At 41.6% G+C, this 17525-nt stretch overlaps 1 protein-coding gene across 4 annotated transcripts; it reads right to left on the reverse strand.

Annotated features, from left to right (window-relative positions):
* Positions 1-313: 313 nt before the first annotated feature.
* Positions 314-14177, reverse strand: SLC46A3 (solute carrier family 46 member 3). Of its 4 annotated transcripts, none has more exons than XM_059684078.1 (6): positions 14038-14177; positions 13197-13409; positions 8522-9392; positions 6982-7065; positions 3257-3413; positions 314-1135 (listed from the first exon to the last, which is right to left on the reverse strand). In XM_059684078.1, exons 2-6 carry the CDS (start codon positions 13383-13385, stop codon positions 1051-1053), a joined length of 1386 nt encoding a protein of 461 aa, XP_059540061.1. In that variant the 5' UTR covers positions 13386-13409; positions 14038-14177; the 3' UTR covers positions 314-1050. The 4 variants fall into 4 exon arrangements, 3 of the variants coding, with proteins under 3 accessions (XP_059540061.1, XP_059540060.1, XP_059540062.1); XM_059684077.1 differs by lacking the exon at positions 14038-14177 and adding an exon at positions 13886-14023; XR_009451294.1 differs by lacking the exons at positions 314-1135; positions 14038-14177 and adding exons at positions 6568-6787; positions 13886-14023 and having other exon boundaries at positions 3278-3413.
* Positions 14178-17525: the final 3348 nt, after the last annotated feature.

Consider the following 17525-nt stretch of genomic DNA (forward strand, 5'->3'; position numbering starts at 1 on the left):
TCCCTGTCTGGTAGGGGAAACAAACATTACGAAGCCCTGGAAAATGCTAGGATGGAAGGAGACACAAAGAGCTGTGGGCCCTGCGGGACAGTGGGGCCGGACCAGGGTAGATACAGGGAAACTGTCAAGGCTTCCCAAAGGAAGCAACATTTTGGCTGAGACTTAGAAGTTTCAGTGTCACCAGGGAGGGAGGGCGGGCAAATGGAACAGTGTGTAAAGGATGAAAGCATGTGGTGCTTTCAGGGTCCAGGCCTGGGATGGGTGTGAGCCAGTAAGAAATGGATACCCTTTGACAGAAATAAGGAATGAAGACTGGTGCTATAATATCACTTTACTTCCCGATTGACTATTTATTCAGTTTTTACATTTCTTTAGAAACAACTTTATTTATAATCTGATTTTTCTAATTACCCTTTGTTGCATATAGAAATATTATCACACCTGTCACGGATGAAACATATTAGGAAAAATGAAAACAATGTATTCTTTCAACTGCTTCTATTTTAAGGATTTTGCACCTGTTAAAAGCTTTTACTATCAATAGTACCTTGATGGGCTCTATAAAACAAAGCACAACCTAAGTAGAGGTAAAATTATAAATATTTAAAACTTCTATTATTATTTTTCCATTGAATGATTCATCATAATTTTTGCCAGTTGTCCTTCAAAATCCTAGAGAGGTCAGAAAGCCATTTTATAAAGAAACGGAGGTCTCAGTGTGAGAGACTGGAGTATGCCAGGGAGGTTATTGTACTTGATCATATCAAGTGTCTTAATCCCTCCTGATACCGTTAAGTTTCAGTTTCTTTTGTAAATCCCAAAAGGGCAAGTGTTTTGAGATTTTTTCTCTGTACCGGAAACACATCACACAATGTTCATAAAGTGCTTGAAGGCGCGGTCCTCCAGGCGCTGGAGTAGTGGCTCCTCTCCTTGCTCGGGCCAGACGCAAGGACATAACCACTGACTGTTCCTGAAGCACGGACTGAGCTGGGCGGTACGCCTCACAAGTCAGAGTGCATGGCATGAGCATTGTTTTGAAATCACAATGAATCATGGGTCTGATGTGTCTTCACTGGCATCTTCCTGGATAAGAAGTTCATTGCTTCTCTCGTTCCAGCTGCTACACTTGACAATACTGTACAAGCAAACGGGACATTTAAAAATTGCGACTAAGGCAACACAAATAAATAGTCTGTATTCCACCTTTTTCCTGGTTACGTGGCTTCTGAGAAATTATGCAGATTATGCATAGAAAGAACATACTGGTATTTTGAGTCTTACAGGCTCATTTCCATAGCATTCTGAAAAGAATTTAAAAACTACATGAGTTCTGCCCTAGCTTGTTTGGCTCAATGGAAAGAGGGTCAGCCTGCAGACTGAAGGGTCCCAGGTTCGATTTCGGTCAAGGGCACATACCTCGGTTGCAGGCTTGCAAAGGCAACCAATCAATGTGTCTCTCTCACATCGATGTTTCGATCTCTCTGTCTCTCTCCCTTCCACTATCTCTAAAAATAAATGGAAAAGTATCTTCAGGTGAGGGATTAACAAAACACAAAAAAAACTACATGAGTTCTTTCTCTTCCAGATCCCTAAAACGTGCACTTGGCCCACTGTCTACTCTGTGTGCTCCACAAAAAATAATTATGACCAAAACTATGACTGAAGTGCATGTTCAGTAGCTATAAGTGAAGTAGGACAAGAAGCCATCTAGAAATAATTAAAATAGTATGTAATTTTCATTTTAAAATTAAACAGTACAAGGTTAAAAAAAATCTCAGAAGACCACCTACAATATTAGAAGCATTATTAAGAGGATAACTACCTTTTATCCAGCTGCACTGATTTTTCCTGTTATAAAAGTAATGTGTTCATAACAGAATATGAAGACTAAAATGAAAAGTACCCACTATTCTACTCTCCATGCAGGCAATTCTTATACTATTTGTCATGATATGGATGCACCATCTTTAACCATTGTACATTTTACTTATTTTAAAAAATTCTGCCATAATGAACTTCTTTATATGTAAGTCTTGGCATTACTAAGCATTTCCTTGGGATAGGTTTCTAAAAGGAATCACTGGGTCAGATATTAAGAACTTTTAAGAAAGCTTTTGATACATGTTTATGAATTGTTTTCTGAAAATGAGAGTGCCGAATAACGTTACTACCAGCAATGTATAAGGTTGACTGTTTCATCACGTACTTTTAATTCTGCCAATAGGTGAATAATTTCTTTTTTAAAAAGATGCCTAGTAAAAATCACTTTTCATCAAAATCACAGTGGAACTGTAAATACTACTGCACTCTGTCTTACACAGACCGAGGTATCAGAACTTAATTGAAACACTATACACTGTGGTCCTACGATGAATGAGACATGAGCCAGCCCTCTAAGGAGTTCACAGCCCCGGGAGAATGCCTACAGCCTATGCACATAGGTGCTGTCCTCCTGTACCCACAGCCACCTCCCCGAGTGCAGAGGAGAAGGCAGTGATGCCTGAAGGCTGGGCCCCAACTTCTTCTCCTGAGGCCTCATGGCCATGCTATCACCACATGTAATGGGCCAAGCCCAGCAGAGACAGGTGAATGAGCTCGGAGCTCAAGGCTTTGGCCCCAAAGAATGTATCAAATACATCTGTTTGGGAACTTCAGCAATCACTTACCTAATTAGCTTATACTTTTTTGTTAATTGAAAGGCAAAGGCATATGTTTATGCCTCTATCTTTTCATTCTATGTACTATTCATCAAAAGCATTTTGTACTTTGTATTTATTTGGATACTGACAATTAAAAAGGGAGTCATAAAACAAGCCAACTCTCTGGAAAGAGAATTCCTAACATTCAGTGCCTGCTATCTGCTCGTCATTATCCAAGAATCCTGATTAAAATAATCTTACAGTAATCTTTGACCATCAGGGGACATTACACTCTAGGAAATCATAGTCTGAATATATAGCTACACCTAGTCTGAGATGCTAATTTAATCAATTGTTCATATTTAAAGAGATAGGGCCAACTTGTCAGAGTCTCTATTTGACCCAATCTTTCTTTCTCCTAGTTCTGGTCAATGTGTCACTGTCTCTTTTTTTCTAAGTCTCCAAAATTATTGACAGCTATTTTCATGTCTAAATTTTGTGAGAAATGTACAGTTTGAGGCCAAACTTCAATAGATCTATGTGCTTTTACTGGTGAGGCTATGGAATTCATTTAATTCAGCTATCCTTTGATAAAATGATTAAAAATAAGTACATACCATAGACTGATCGCTGGAATTAGTAATAGACCAGCAGACAGCAGAAAGGTGAAGCCTGTGTACCATGCAACAGTTGCTGAATAAATTCCATTAAAAGTAGAAACTGCAATGACTCCACCAAGTGTTTCAAAGAAAGCAATACAAGCAAACAGAGTCCCTGTTTGGGGGTGGGGTACAGGGGGAGAAAAAAGAAAAGACTGAGTTACACAACAAACAAAAACAAATGGAGAAAACTGTCAGTCATTGATAAGAACAAACATGAGGACATACTTGGTGAGTGAAAGCTATCCCCTCAAAATCCCTGAGAAGACAGTAACCCATTTTGTGGGTAAAGAAACTGAGGTCAAGAGTGCTCCTTGGACTTGATGTGAGAGATGTTGAAAACACAATACAGTTGACCTTGAACAACACTGAGATTAAGGGCACTCTCCCTCTTTCCCCTGCAGTCGAAAACTTAACTACAGTTGTCCCTTGGTATCCGCACACCATTGGGTCCAGGGCCCCTGTAGATACCAAAATCCATGGATGCTCAAGTCCCTTATATGGAGTGGCCTAGAACAATGCAGAGTAGTTCCAATGACAACAGGATAAAACTAAAAGTTATCACAATTCAGAACAGGAAATTGCAAAATGTAAACTAACCATTTTCAAGTGTCACTACATTTAACAATATGAAATGACTTTTAAAAAGCCTTTATAAGTAAATGAAATAAAATATAAACAAAAATAAACTATGCATCCTGATAAGTCTCTTTTGGCTCTAAGTCAAGCAGTAGACTTTTCTTTCCCCGCTCAAACAGCTTGAGATATAATGTTCTGCTTGCCCTGCTTGTACCATAAACCCACCCTTTTAAATGGTACAGTTCAGTGGCTTTTAGTGTGTTCATGGAGTTGAGTAACCATCACTACTACCTAATTTTAGAACATTTTCCTCATCCCAAAAAGAAACTGTACCCATTAACAATCACTCCCTTTCTCCCAAGCCACTGGAAAGTACTAATCTAAGTTCTATCTCTATAGATTTGCCTTTTCTGAACATTTCATATAAATGCAATCATATTTATATAAAATGTGGCCTTTTGTGACTAGCTTCTTTCATTTAGCATAATGATTTCAAGGCTCATCCCTGTTGTAGCATGTGTCAGTACTTTATTTCTTTTTATTGCCAAATAATATTCCATTGTACTGATATACCACATTTTGCTTATTCATTTATCAGTTCATGGATATCTGCATTGTTTTTACTTTTTAGCTATCTATAATAATAAAAACATAATATGCTAATTAGACCTGACGACCTTCTGGATGAAGCCGTGGTGGCAGGGGCCAAGCCCTTTGCACAAATTTCATGCATCAGGCCTCTAGTTATAAATAATACTGCTGTGAACATTTGTGTACAGGATTTTATGTGGACATGTGTTTTTATTTCTCTTGTGTACATACCTTGGAATAGAACTGCTGAGTCATAAGGTAACTAATTGTAACTTTCTGAGGAGCTACCAGGCTGTTCTGCAAAATGGTTGTATCATTTTACACTCCCACCAGCTGTGTATGAGGATTCCAATTTTTCCACATCCTCACCAACACCGTCTTTTTCATTTTGGCCATCTTATAGTTTTGATTTGCATTTCCCTGATGCCTAATGTTGAACATTTTTTCATGTGTTTATTGGCCACTTATATATCTTCTTTGGAACATGTCAATTCAAATACTTTGTCCATTTTTTCAATTGGTTGTCTTTTTTGCTGTTGAGTTTTATGAATTCTTACATATTCTGGATATAAGTGCCTTGTCAGACATATGATTTGCAAATATATACTCCCATTCTGTGGGTTGTCTTTTCACTTCCTTGATGGTGGATAAAAGGTTTTAATTTGAATAGAGTCTAATTTATCTGTTTTTCTTTTATTGTTGTGCTTTTGGTGTCATGACCACTGCATAATTCAAGGAAGCAAATAGAGTTTTACATACAAAAAATGTTTGTTATTAAGTTTTCTACTTATCTTCATATATTCTATAAACAGCTGTATGAATACACTATACAGCTACATCTTGTGAGTGAAAAGAATCAATAAATATATTTTTAATTGATTGAATTATGAAGCCTTCCCCAGTGTTGACTAACCTGCCATAAAAAGAATAGTGTAATTATGAATTATAAACAATTAATATGAACATGTGCATCAGGCTAAGACATGAAACAAAAGAAAAGTTCCAAAGTTCAATGATATCCAGATGATACAAAGGGGAAGAGGGACAACTCCATACACCTGACATTTTACTAGTAACTAGTTCTAACTAGAAATTGTAATTTTTGTTTTCCTTTTGTACTGGTTATTACCTGTCCTCCCCTTCAACTGTTTTCTCTTCTTGCCTTCCTTGTACTTGGGAGGCTCATTCCACAAATTCTATGACTTGAACTTCCTTGATGGCCCAACTTCCTATTGCACTTGGTTAATGGGATGAAGGAGGAGAAAAAGGATGTGGTGTTTCTTCTCTGCTCCCTCTCTACTTGGGCCACCCTGTGTGGGTGCCTCCACATGCACACTTCTCTCCACTGTATGTCATTAACATCTCTTTAATGAACCATCTGAGTGGAGTCCTGGTTTTTGCTAGGACTCTGATTCAGGCCCAGCCCAAGGATACAAGTAGAGGCCTACATATTATATTTTAAATATTTACAGGTTATAATTCTGATTAACAAACTATCAACTAAGATATGTTCTGCCTTCCTACTCAAAGAAATATACCTTTGCAATAATTTGGAAGGTCAGACATAAATTCAGAATTCTCAGACTTTTTAGGATTCCATGTAGGGGCCTGACAGCTCTGGGAGAGCTGGCCTTTGGCCTCCGTCCCCAGCTGTAGGCTGCATCCCACCATGTGTTCTATCTCTTGCTCCATCCTACTCAGCAAGGGCCTTTTACACATGGCTGCATACACCCTGCTCTGCATTCCAAGGTCAGGCCAGGTCTCCTATGAAGAGTCACTGCTTGGCTACCCCTTTGGTCTAGAGGTGAGTACACTGAGGTCACAGTCCTACTTCAGGAGAAAGGGCCTCAGGAAGAGGATTATGTAGGCATCCCTGGATATGAGCCCCGAGCTGTTTGGCTATGATTATGGGGACCTAGGTACCCAGGGTATAGTCTAGAGGGGAGAGATGATGTGGGCTCAGAGGGCATATCCACCTGGCCCTGAGGTCTCTTCTCCTCTTGGGGTGGGGCCTGGCAAGAGCAAACCTTCTAAAGTATGAGGCCCTTGGCAGGGGCTCCCTTGTCTGAATAGAAGCCTCTCCCTAACACAGAACTTACCACTTAATTCAAAAGGAGTCTGTACAGTCCTGGCTGGTTGCTCAATGGATAGAGCATTGGCCTCTGGACTGAAGGATCCTGGGTTCAATTCCGGTCACCGGCACATACCTCAGTTGCAGGCTTGATCCCCAGCTCTAGTTGGGGCACATGCTGGAGGCAACCAATCGATGTGTCTCTCTCACATGGATGTTTCTGTCTTTCCCCTTCCCTTCCACTCTCTCTAAAAAACAATCAATGGGAAAGGATTAGAAAAAAAAAAGGGAGTCTATGCAGAAAAAAATCCGGGTAAGGATTAGAAAAAAAAAAGGGGGAGTCTATGCAGAAAAAGCTATAGAATACTCTGAAGCAAACATTGATTTGCATAGATTTGAGATGAAATAGGTTTTGATTCATTATATTCCAAATTAAACTCACCTTGTTCAGTAGAATGAACCACTTTTGACATCATAGACCGTAGAACAGAAAGCGGCACAATAGTGAAGAGGAAGAGCAGCCTGACTGTGAGAGAAATGGTTAGAAATCAGAAAACAAATGGTCAATTTTGTGTAAAACACTTTCTCTCTAAGTATTTTATTTCTATTAGTATCCTACGTCATTGCATCTAAAGACTGAATGAATCATAGAAGTCTACTTAGTGAATTAAGATAGACTATAGACAGGTCAGTTTAAGGTGAATTTACTCTCAAAGTCTTAATTCCAGTGCTAAGAACAAGAGTTCATGGAAGTCTTAGGTCCAGATATGCCAATGGGGATTGATCTGCTATTTCCCTAATTATTGTAGTAATCTCTTGTGTAGCAAGTTGAGACTTAGTTTTTTCTGTTTGCTTTTTGTTTTTGATTTTTCAGAGTTGGCATTTTTAGTGTTAGCATTCTTTTATTATATTGTTTCTTTTATTGATAAGTTGGTTCTTTATCTTCTTGCTTGTTCATCATTGTGACTGGACACACATTGTATCTGGCCATAAGTTATGACCCTTAATAGTCAGTAGTGTTTTTAGGAATATAAAATAGTAATATGTTACATTTGCAGATCACTTTAAAGTTTTCAACATTTTCCACATAGATGAACTAACTTGGCCTTGACAACTCTAAGGGAGAACTAGGATTTATTGAATACCAGGCATTGTGCTAAGTGCTTTACTGTAATCTCTTCTAATAGTCATTATAATCCTTTGAATTAGGTAGTACTATGCCCATTTTATAGGTGAAAAAACGAGGGCTCAGAGTATTTAATTAACTTGCCCAAGAACACCTAGTGCTGGAGATGGAAATTAAGCCCCATTCTGTTTGGTCACCCTGCTTCCCTGCAAGGTATCAAGAGGATGACACTGCCTTTTGTAGAGGAAGACAGACTATATCTTCCCAGATCCCAACTTGCAGGTCCTTTAGTCCTTTTGAATGCAGTATCTCACTCAAGCCCTACAAAAACCACTTAAGAGATAGGTTATTAGAAAGCAGTCCAATTTGCCAAAACTGGTTCATCAAAAGCTAATTTATGAAATGACCAATTTGTCAAAAGATCGATATGAAAACCCTTGTCATAGAGAATTGTTTTTCTTGAATGTATTTAGTAAGCATGAATTTTTCTTCTAAATCTGTATACTTTACATAATTGTCTTAACATTTTTTAAAGGTGAAGTAGCCTTGTTAGCAGCATTTTAAGAAATACTAAATTTGGTGAAAGCTATATTGAAGAAGTAATTCATAAGAATATTCCTCAGAACAATTATTTTGGAAAATATGCAAATTTGGAAAACTGTGGTTATTATGTGAATTACCTTTTCAAGCAAATTGGTGCTCAGCTTCTGGAAAACTAGCTTTTAACAAATTACCATTAATTGAAGTAGAATGCATTAGACAGAGAATTTTATATTATTTCTCACACAATAGACTAAATTCATTTGACATAAACTCCAAATTCACAGTTAGTACTAAGGCTACATTTTTAACTCACCTAAAAGCATCATCAATGTTGTTTTGGCAAAAGCAGTCATAGCCATTCCCACCATGGTGGTAAAAATTCCAATGAAGGCCATGTAGATATCTTCCATACAGTAAGAAAAAAACCATATTCCTAGGAAACTACTCAAAAAAGAGATACTACCCAAAGCTGACCCATAACCTATAAGAACTTCATTCCAGCAGAGTGGTGAATTCAATTCATAGAGGATAAAAATGGGGGCAATGCCAATTATCACAAAAAAATAAGTGATCATTGTGAAAAGTAACAAACAGAGCAAAGACCACTGCCCACTGTAAGCATTTTTAAAAAGCATGTAAGTTCGGTAAAATAGGTTTTTAAAGCTTTCACTACATGATATGGAAACATTCTGAGATAAAGACTCCTCCAGTGAATCACCAAGAAAAAATAAAATATAAATCAAGTTAACAGTATGAGCCATAGTAATAATGAAAAAGGACCACACAAAACCCAGTTCTCTAATAAAATAGCCAGAAGACAGCCCTGTTAATCCAGTAACAAGTCCAAGCATGAAGTCAATGATAGCTATTCGAATTGTTCTTTGTTTTTCTTCTTTACATTGATCAACTATGTAGGCGAAACTGGCACCCAAAAATGTGGTAGAGTTGCCGAACAGTGCCCCAATGAAGGTAGATGCAATCAAAAGCTGGAATGGAAAGGTGAAATAGGAAAGCAAACAGAGCCAGGCACTGGTCACAAGAGCGCCAGCAGAAGTCAAAATCAAAGGGAATTTTCGTCCATGATGATCGCTGTGGGACAGAAGTATGAACGTGGACACTAGACCAGGAATTAACCCACTTATGTCCATCTGCAGATTAAAAAGAGACACTTTTTTCTGAACTTCCTGCAAAGAGATAAAAAGAAGTCAGTGTGTTTACAGAGGTTTGTATAGTGCATATAAAAATAGCATGGTGTATACTACACATTGCCATAAGGTCAGGTATGGGGAATCTGGTGTGTGGGCTTACACAGCTAAAATCTTCATCCAGTTCACAAAGCACACATCAAAAGGTGATAATCATCATTGCTCAGTCACTAACATTCAAATTCCATGGTGGGGACTTTAACCAATAAAATTAAAAATGTGTGTGCTAATGTGTCTTTGTCTCACAGAGGGGATCCTTAGGCCCCCAGGCCTGGGGACTGGCCATGTGATGAGTTTTCCTTCTTGTATGAACAATTAGCACTGAGAGGTCAGATTTCTGTTCTAACACCAGAGCAATATCCTTTTCCGTGATATGTCTTTCTCTCTGCTGTAACGGGAGAATGAATAGCATGTGTAAATGTGACATTTCATAGACTTTCATTAGGAAGAGCTTCAATGTCCTCTTTACAAGTGTCTCCACAAACAGACTAGTGAGAAACAGCCCTTTCTTTACTAAAAATTAAGGTAAAACCCAAAGAGGAGCTTAGCACTAACTAAAAATGGAAGCATGCGGTAAACTGAGGAATGAGATAAACTCAGCTCTTCCAAGACCCCAAACGACTATGTATACACACAGACTGGCAGCTGTCACACTGCTACACTAGTTATTTGGAGGAAAGAATTTGGGGTGATTTAAAAGCATTTTCTGCTTGCCACTTCTCTGTATTTTCCAAATTTTATATAAAGAATATGTGTAATTTTTATAAGGGGGATTACAAACTCATTAAAATATTTATTCATGTAATATTTAGAAAGCACTCTAAACAACTGATGAACCACAAAACTGTCAAATACTGAATTAATTTTTTAAAAATAGTAAGCCTATTTCTATTTTTACATATTCATGTAATTCAAACAATTCCAGGTGTGCAAGAAATGTTCTTGTCATTCAGACTCAAAACTTAGTCATTTAGTTCTAGCCTTTCCTTTACCTGTGCCCCACTGACACAATCTATTCTGCCCACCCCGTTTCTCAAGCCTTGATCCTTCTTTATAGTCATAGTTGCCAATGGAGCAACAACTCTCATTAGTGTCCGCCTGGACCACTCTGTCATCTGACTGGTCTCTTTATTCAATTCAGTACGTAGTGCCGGTCTTCCCACTCTGCAAATCATGGACACTCTATCCGCATGTCTTTCACCTGCCTAGAAGCTTCAGGGTCTCCCCCGTGCCTGTTAGAGAAAGTTGACGCTCCTTAGTCTGGTACTAAGGCTGCCAAGTCCAACTGCACTTTTCAGCATTGTCTCTACTCACTCCCCCGATACCCGGTAAGTTCCAGGCACAGTCCAGCTTGGATTTCCCTGAAAGTCCCAAACAGATGTAACCTCTCCTTCCTCGGAACCTTCTCTCACAACAATTACCATTCCCCAGTTGTACTTTTTGGCATAATGATTAAGATTGAACTCTGGTGGCAGATGGTAATATGAATCTGATTCATATCCACCCCAACAGAATGATCTTCACAGCAATTAGAATGATCTTTACAAACACACATCAGCTCCTGTCACTCCTTTGCTCAAAATCCCCTAATGGCTGTCCTTACACTGGAATAAATCCAGCTCCTTGCAGTGGTGTGGGTGGCCTGAAACTATGACTCCTCTGATTTCATCTCCACTTCCTCACTCCTCAAACGCTCTATGCTAATTTGCTTTTGCAGTTGCTGTTCCCTCCACCTGACGGTCACACAGCCCACTTCCTCAATTCAAATGTCACCTCCTTAGAGGGCCTACTATGATGGCCTTCCCCTTCGAAGATATTCCACTAACCCCATCAAGTGCTCTATCCCCTTATCTTGCCATCCATTTTTCTTTAGAAACTTACCACTCCCTGACAGGACATATTTTAACTGATCTACTCATTGTGTGCCTCCTCCACTCTAACCTACACTCCAGGAAGGCCAGAGCTGTAACTTCTTCACCACAGTGGGTTGCAAGTTCAGTTCCTGGTCAGGGCACATGTCCAGGTTGCAGACTCAATATCTGGTAGGGGGTGTGCAGGAGACAGCCAATTGATGTTTCACCCGCTCTCACATCGATGATTTTCTCTCTCCCTCTCTTTCTAAAATAAATAAAAACATCTTTTTCTTAAAAAAGGTTTAAATATAAATTGTTGAGCAAGAACAACTTTGTGGTCTGTTGGTAACCCTAAATTGTCCCCTCCAATAGCAAAGTCCCTATCTTGAAAGTTATCTGAAGAGAACAGATCCCGCCACCCCAAAAAAGGAAAACAGACCCCAATGGCCAATTGAACACTTCAAAATGAATCATTTAACAAGGGAAAGAGGGAGTGGTAAGGGGATTAAAAATGGATTCATTCCTCCACAAAAGTCAACAAACACATCTAGAATTCCCTACCTCTTCACCCTTAAGCCAAGAGTGTCCTTCCCACAGCTTCCCCGTTTTGTTAAGAGCTCCTCTGGAGACTACTCTCATTGCCAGAGAGCAGTGTGTAGGTGTACCTCATTGTCACAGGGCTCAGAAAACTTGGAGGTTTGGAAAATAGGTTAGATCAATATTTATTCATAAGAGAGTATAAATATTATATATCTCTCAACCCCACAAAGGTTGAAAAAAAAACTCATCCATGCAGATTTTTAAATATAAGTGAAATTGCTCAGTTTACTCTTATAGCTATACCTTGAAATTCATAGTATTTTTCCATTCCAATGCATGTCTATGTATGTGTACCTCGGGGAGTGCTAGAGCCTTCTCAGGGTGCTTTGCCATTTGCCCCAGCACTCAAACTCCTCTCCCAGTCACCCTGGAATTATCTTTTTCTAAGAAGACAATCTTAGAGGCAGCAGGCAGGTGACTTGAATTCCCATAAACTTTTCTTGTTCTTTACTGGGGAGGCAGCACCACTCTTTTGCCATCACAAAATATTCCCAACAAGGAAGAGTTCAAAGTTTATAAATGTGTGTTTGTGAGGCATTGTGTGTGTGTGGGGGGGGGCGAATGCCAACTCTGGATACTATCTCCTTTGCATTTGGACCTTGGTAGACTTTGTTAAAGACTGCCTGAGGGGACAGGAGAATGGTGATGGACCTCTTGCTTTAAATGATTAAAACATGGGGGGAAGAGAGGAAGAAGGAAAGGCTCTGTAATATCTGGCTGAATATTTTCAGTGTCCAGAGCAAAAATGAGTGCTCTTCCCTCCAGGTGTCGCCACACATGGAAGTCAAAGCTCACTTGGTATCACCGAGTAATGAATGACCAGTGCTGGCCCACCTCCCGCCCCCTCCGCCCCCCATGACAGAGGCTGGCCCCACAGTCTTCAGTGATGGGTCATGTATGTGCCATGGAAGGGGGGTGGGAGGAAGTGAGCAAGGGAAAGGCAGAAACACCATGATTCACCCCCACCCTGTCTGACCACAGAACCTTCATTTGAGCTGTGCTGGCCTTGGTCCATCTCTCAGGCTTTCGTGGGGCTGACAGGGAGATGGAGGAAGGAGAGAGCCACAGAGGAGGTGAGACTGCTCTGAAACTTTCTGAGAGGAAGACAGAGTCAGTGTTATCAAAAAAGGGGATTTCAAGTGGCAGAGGCCGGTGAGAGGTGTCAGGGAACCTCAAACTGGGTAAGAACTGAAGACAGGCGCTTGGTTTGGGGTTTAGGAGAATCACGCTGACCCTTGAGAGATCAGTGTCGGATGAGTGCCATGTACTCTTTCATTTAAAACCCCATTACACGTTTCCTCTTATGTTTTAGGGTATTTTAATTTCTTACCTCCTGGAATGCAAAAATCGGGCTGCTTTTGTTTTTTTCACACTCAGAAATATTGCTCTCAGGTGCAATGCTGTAGTTGCCTGTTTCTTCCCATATTCTCCTGTACACATACTGTGTTGTCAGCGGGGTGATCAAAGTCAGGGCAAAGGCACTGAGGCAAATGGCCGGCTCTACAAGGAAAACCTTCATATTGGTTACGCCGGTAGCTGACTTCTATAACAAAGAAAAAGGAGAGAGACAATGAATGAGTTGCATTTTTCTCGGAAAGGCTAGATTTTCACTGATGGGAAAGTTAGAGGAATTTTGTTGCCTAAACAAGCAAACTAAGGGACGGGACAGAAAGCATTAAGCATTTTCAAAGGGTAACTTGTACTCTGGAATAGGGTGCCTGGTAAACCCGAGACGGTCATGCTTGTCATTTTAAGGAGCAGAGCTGGCAGGGCTCACACGGTCTCTAAGGCAATTCTTTAATAAGCTGTCACCATTTTGGTGACTCAGTGACCACACCGCGTTCCCGCCTGGTACACGCCGAAGGGTTTTCCCGAGGAAAACAGTGAGGTTGCTCCCGGACCAGACAGTTGCGCCACTCTGTTATTGTCATCCGGCGGCTTGTGGACAGCGGGCTGGAAGGGACACTTAGAAACAGCTCCCAAACGCAAGGGGAGTTTTTATTTTATTTTTTGACTCACCCCGCCGTTAGCCTTCTCGCCGGGTCAAGGGCCAGCGGTCCGGGAACGTCTCCCCTGGGGATATGCGCTCGGCCCGCCTCCCGCTCAGCGGGGCCCGGAGGCGGGGCCGCAGGATGCGAAGGGCAATCGCCGTGGAATTCGACCCAGCGCACCTGCGGGGACGGCAGCCCTCACTTGCAAGCAAAGCACGGGAAGCGCATTTCCGCGTCCACAGTGACCTCGGCGGCGGTCCACTGGCAGCCCCGGCGGGCGAACTCCGGGAGGCGCCGAGCGGACCCGGCGCGGCAGCTGGCGGCCCGCGGGTTGGGCCCAGCGGGGACTCAGCCCCGCCCGCCGGGGAGGCGGGGCCCAGAGTGGGGAGTGAGCCCCGGAACCGTCTCGGTCCTGCCCGGCTCTCGGCGGTTGGGCCCCCTGATTGGTCCGCCCCGCTGTCGCTCGCGCGCTGGCCCGGGAGGCCTGGGGCTGTGCCCACTTGGCTGGGGGCTCGGGGCGCCGAGGGCGCACTCCCGGCTCTGCGGTCGCCGAGCAAGACTGGGTCTGGTGTGGTTTTTCACAGAAGCACACGGGACATCTGTTGCAAAAGTCACACGTTTGCCCTGCACCTCCCCTAACATTCAGTCGCCCGGCAAGGGCCTTAAGAAGTGAAAGGGTTAAAGAGAACAAAACGGGGCAGAGGAAACTTACTGTGCTGAGCAGATAGCTTGCAGAAAGCGTGCAGCCTAGAACCCTGCATAGCCTAGATAACCACTAGACACCTGGCATCCGGAGGAGCCAAGGACAGACCCGACCCTTACCTCAGCAGAATGGCTTGCAGCCGCCAAAAGTTAATAAAAACCTTTCCCTCCCTGCACTCTCCCCTGACTCCTTTTTGTCGGACTCAGCCCACCTGCACCCAGGTGACTGAAATAAAAATCTCTTTTGATACATTATGGCCTCATGTCATAGGTGCTCAACCCGGCCCACTCTGAACCTTTCAAGAAGAAATGCAGAGGAGGGGGAGAGGCGCGGCCCCGGGTGCGGGAGAGAGAGCGCTCCTGGCAGGTCAGCCTTCATCTGAAATGTGTTAGCTGGCTCTTCCTCGGGGTGTGAACTTGGGTAAATTATTTCATCTCTGTGAACCTCCATTTCTCTACCTGTCGAGTGGGGGTCTTGCAGGATTGTTGTAAGACTTCACGAGTGCATGCGCGCAGCCCTGGAGCCCACCGGGAGCACACCTCACTGACCGAGTTGGGTTTCTTATGGTCTGGTAGCTTGTAGCGTGAAGGAATACATTCACGGGGAACCTTGGAGTATCACAGTGAAAAATGTTTAAAATTTATTATGGGGTTTATGTTTTGTGATTTTAAGACTAGTTAAGAAAGCAAAACCTGCACTGGATCAGATGCTATTAGGACGTGGGGTAGTTCTGTGACTGGGTGCCTTAATAAAACTTGTTTAGAAGGAGTGAAGACCCATCGGAGGCAAAAGCCATCACTGATAAAGAAGCAGCAGCCATAGCCATTTTGGGTCAATCTTGTGGTTTAGATAATGCTCAGGTTCGGTCTATGTTCAGACAAGATTATGGAGTGGTCTTGCTTTTGCCTGGATCAGGGTCGTAGAATGGCCTTATCTGATGTTGGTATTCTATGAAATTGTTTTTATTCTACAGAACACTGTGGTGATAGTCCAGAAGAGCTCATAGCAACACCCAGGCCAGCACCTGGATGTTAGGGCTGCTTTCTCTTCCTCAGCACCCAGTAAATGACAGCTAAGTCTTAGATTTGAATCCTGATCACTATTTACCAGCTTGTAACTTTGGAATTGTCACTTAACACACTTTTCAGTTTTTGCAAATGAGCATTTATAAAGTACTTACTATGAGTCTGAAACCATGGAGCATGGATATTGGAAAGAAGGTATACAATTATGAACAAGGTGCAGTTTCCTACATATTCAAATTAGGATGGGACAATGAGAGCATCTGACTCTAACCAGGAAGACTTGGTCTGGAAGGAATAGGTATAGGTCTGACTAGCCCCCGAACACAAGGAAGAATAAATGACATAATCTATACCAAAATGTTTTTGAGAATTGTAAGACACTGTATCACTAAAATAACCTGGATTAGTGCTAGCTGAACCCATTTTCTAAATGTTTTGCCTGGCTTAGACCCTTTTGTCAACCCTCTTCACTGTACAATGACCACTTCAGGTGCTTGACCCCTGTAAAATCAAGAAGATCAACATCATGCCCCCAAATCTCAATACCCTAAAAAGCAAAGATTTATTTATTTCTTGAGCTACCTGTCTATCCATGGTCTTGTGGGGCTTAATTGCCTATCACTTTCACTCATGAACACAGATTAATGGGGCCATCATCTGAATATTATTGCTGGCATGGGGGCAGAGAGAGGAGAATGTGGTGGATCTGACACAAGTTTTTAAAGTTTTCCCTAGAAATGATACATGCCACTTCTGCTCGCATTTGATTGGCCACACAGCAAGTCACAGGACCATGTGGAGAAGCTCACTCCTATCAGTTGCTCAGACAGAGAAGAAAATATCAGTAAATAGCTTTAATGACCTCCTTGTCCCCAGACCAGGACTTCTCATGAAAGTCCGTAGAAATAAAGGGCTTTAGGCTTTAGAACAGCGGTTCTCAACCTGTGGGTCGCGACCCTTTGGCGGTCGAACAACCCTTTCACAGGGGTCGCCTAAGACCATCCCGCATATCAGATATTTACATTACGATTCATAACAGTAGCAAAATTACAGTTATGAAGTAGCAACGAAAATAATTTTATGGTTGGGGGTCACAACATGAGGAACTGGTTTAAAGGGCCAGAAGGTTGAGAACCACTGCTTTAGAAGATGTTCTTTCTTATGGGCAGTAAGAATTAGTATCTGATATACTTCCAGGCTTTGCCATGCCTACTCTTCCACAAGAAGAAAGCCAGGCCTCCTTAATTTATTTCGATGCATATCCCCATGGTGATAACAATAACAATTGTTATGCAAAACTCCCCCCCCCCAATCATATTAACTGCTTGAGTATGTATTAAATAAAAGAAGACTTAACCAACTGTCAGTTGGAATCTGTCATTGTACTGGGCAATGTAGATGAAGCAAAAGTTAATACCCCCATAGTTAATTATCAAAGAAATTTCCATTTATATGGTAAGAAAAGATGGGAACATATGAAAGGAGTCAAAAGGATTCTAAAACCAGGTCTGTGGAAGTCATCACAGACCAGTAACTATCACTGACTATTGGTACTCCTTGAAGGCTAACCACTTAAGCCTTCTTCTCTCAAAGACTCTGAAATCGAAAATAAAATCTAGGCATGAAAGAAGGAGTGGCCATCACTGGGCACAGTCTTCCTGGCAGTGTTTCTGAAACATGGGTCAACAAGGTGCAATCTCCAGGGCAAGCTCTACAGGAGGACTGTGACATTTTATGTTTTCAGTTCAATGACCTAGAAGTGTTAACATAAGCATTTTCTGAATTGTCCTTTAATCAAGTACTGACACTTGATTTCACTGTCTGTATTTGCATTTCTGCTTATGATCCCATTGCTCAAAGTAGAAATACTTTAATAATGTCAGAAAAGAGAAAAGAAGTGGACTAAATATATAAATGCTATGCCCAGTTAAGTGAGACCA

This window comes from Myotis daubentonii, chromosome 2 (assembly GCF_963259705.1).
Source record: "Myotis daubentonii chromosome 2, mMyoDau2.1, whole genome shotgun sequence".
Lineage (NCBI taxonomy): Eukaryota > Metazoa > Chordata > Mammalia > Chiroptera > Vespertilionidae > Myotis > Myotis daubentonii.

What these genes read in the sequence shown, in the direction of transcription:
- SLC46A3 (XM_059684078.1), bottom strand. Translation starts at nt 13,385, where the DNA reads ATGAAGGTTTTCCTTGTAGAGCCGGCCATTTGCCTCAGTGCCTTTGCC. An exon ending in AACATTGATGATGCTTTTAG is followed by an intron (nt 7,066 to 8,521) that starts GTGAGTTAAAAA and finishes TTTCTCTCACAG; the next exon opens with TCAGGCTGCTCTTCCTCTTC. An exon ending in ATTCCAGCGATCAGTCTATG is followed by an intron (nt 1,136 to 3,256) that starts GTATGTACTTAT and finishes TTGCTTGTACAG; the next exon opens with TATTGTCAAGTGTAGCAGCT.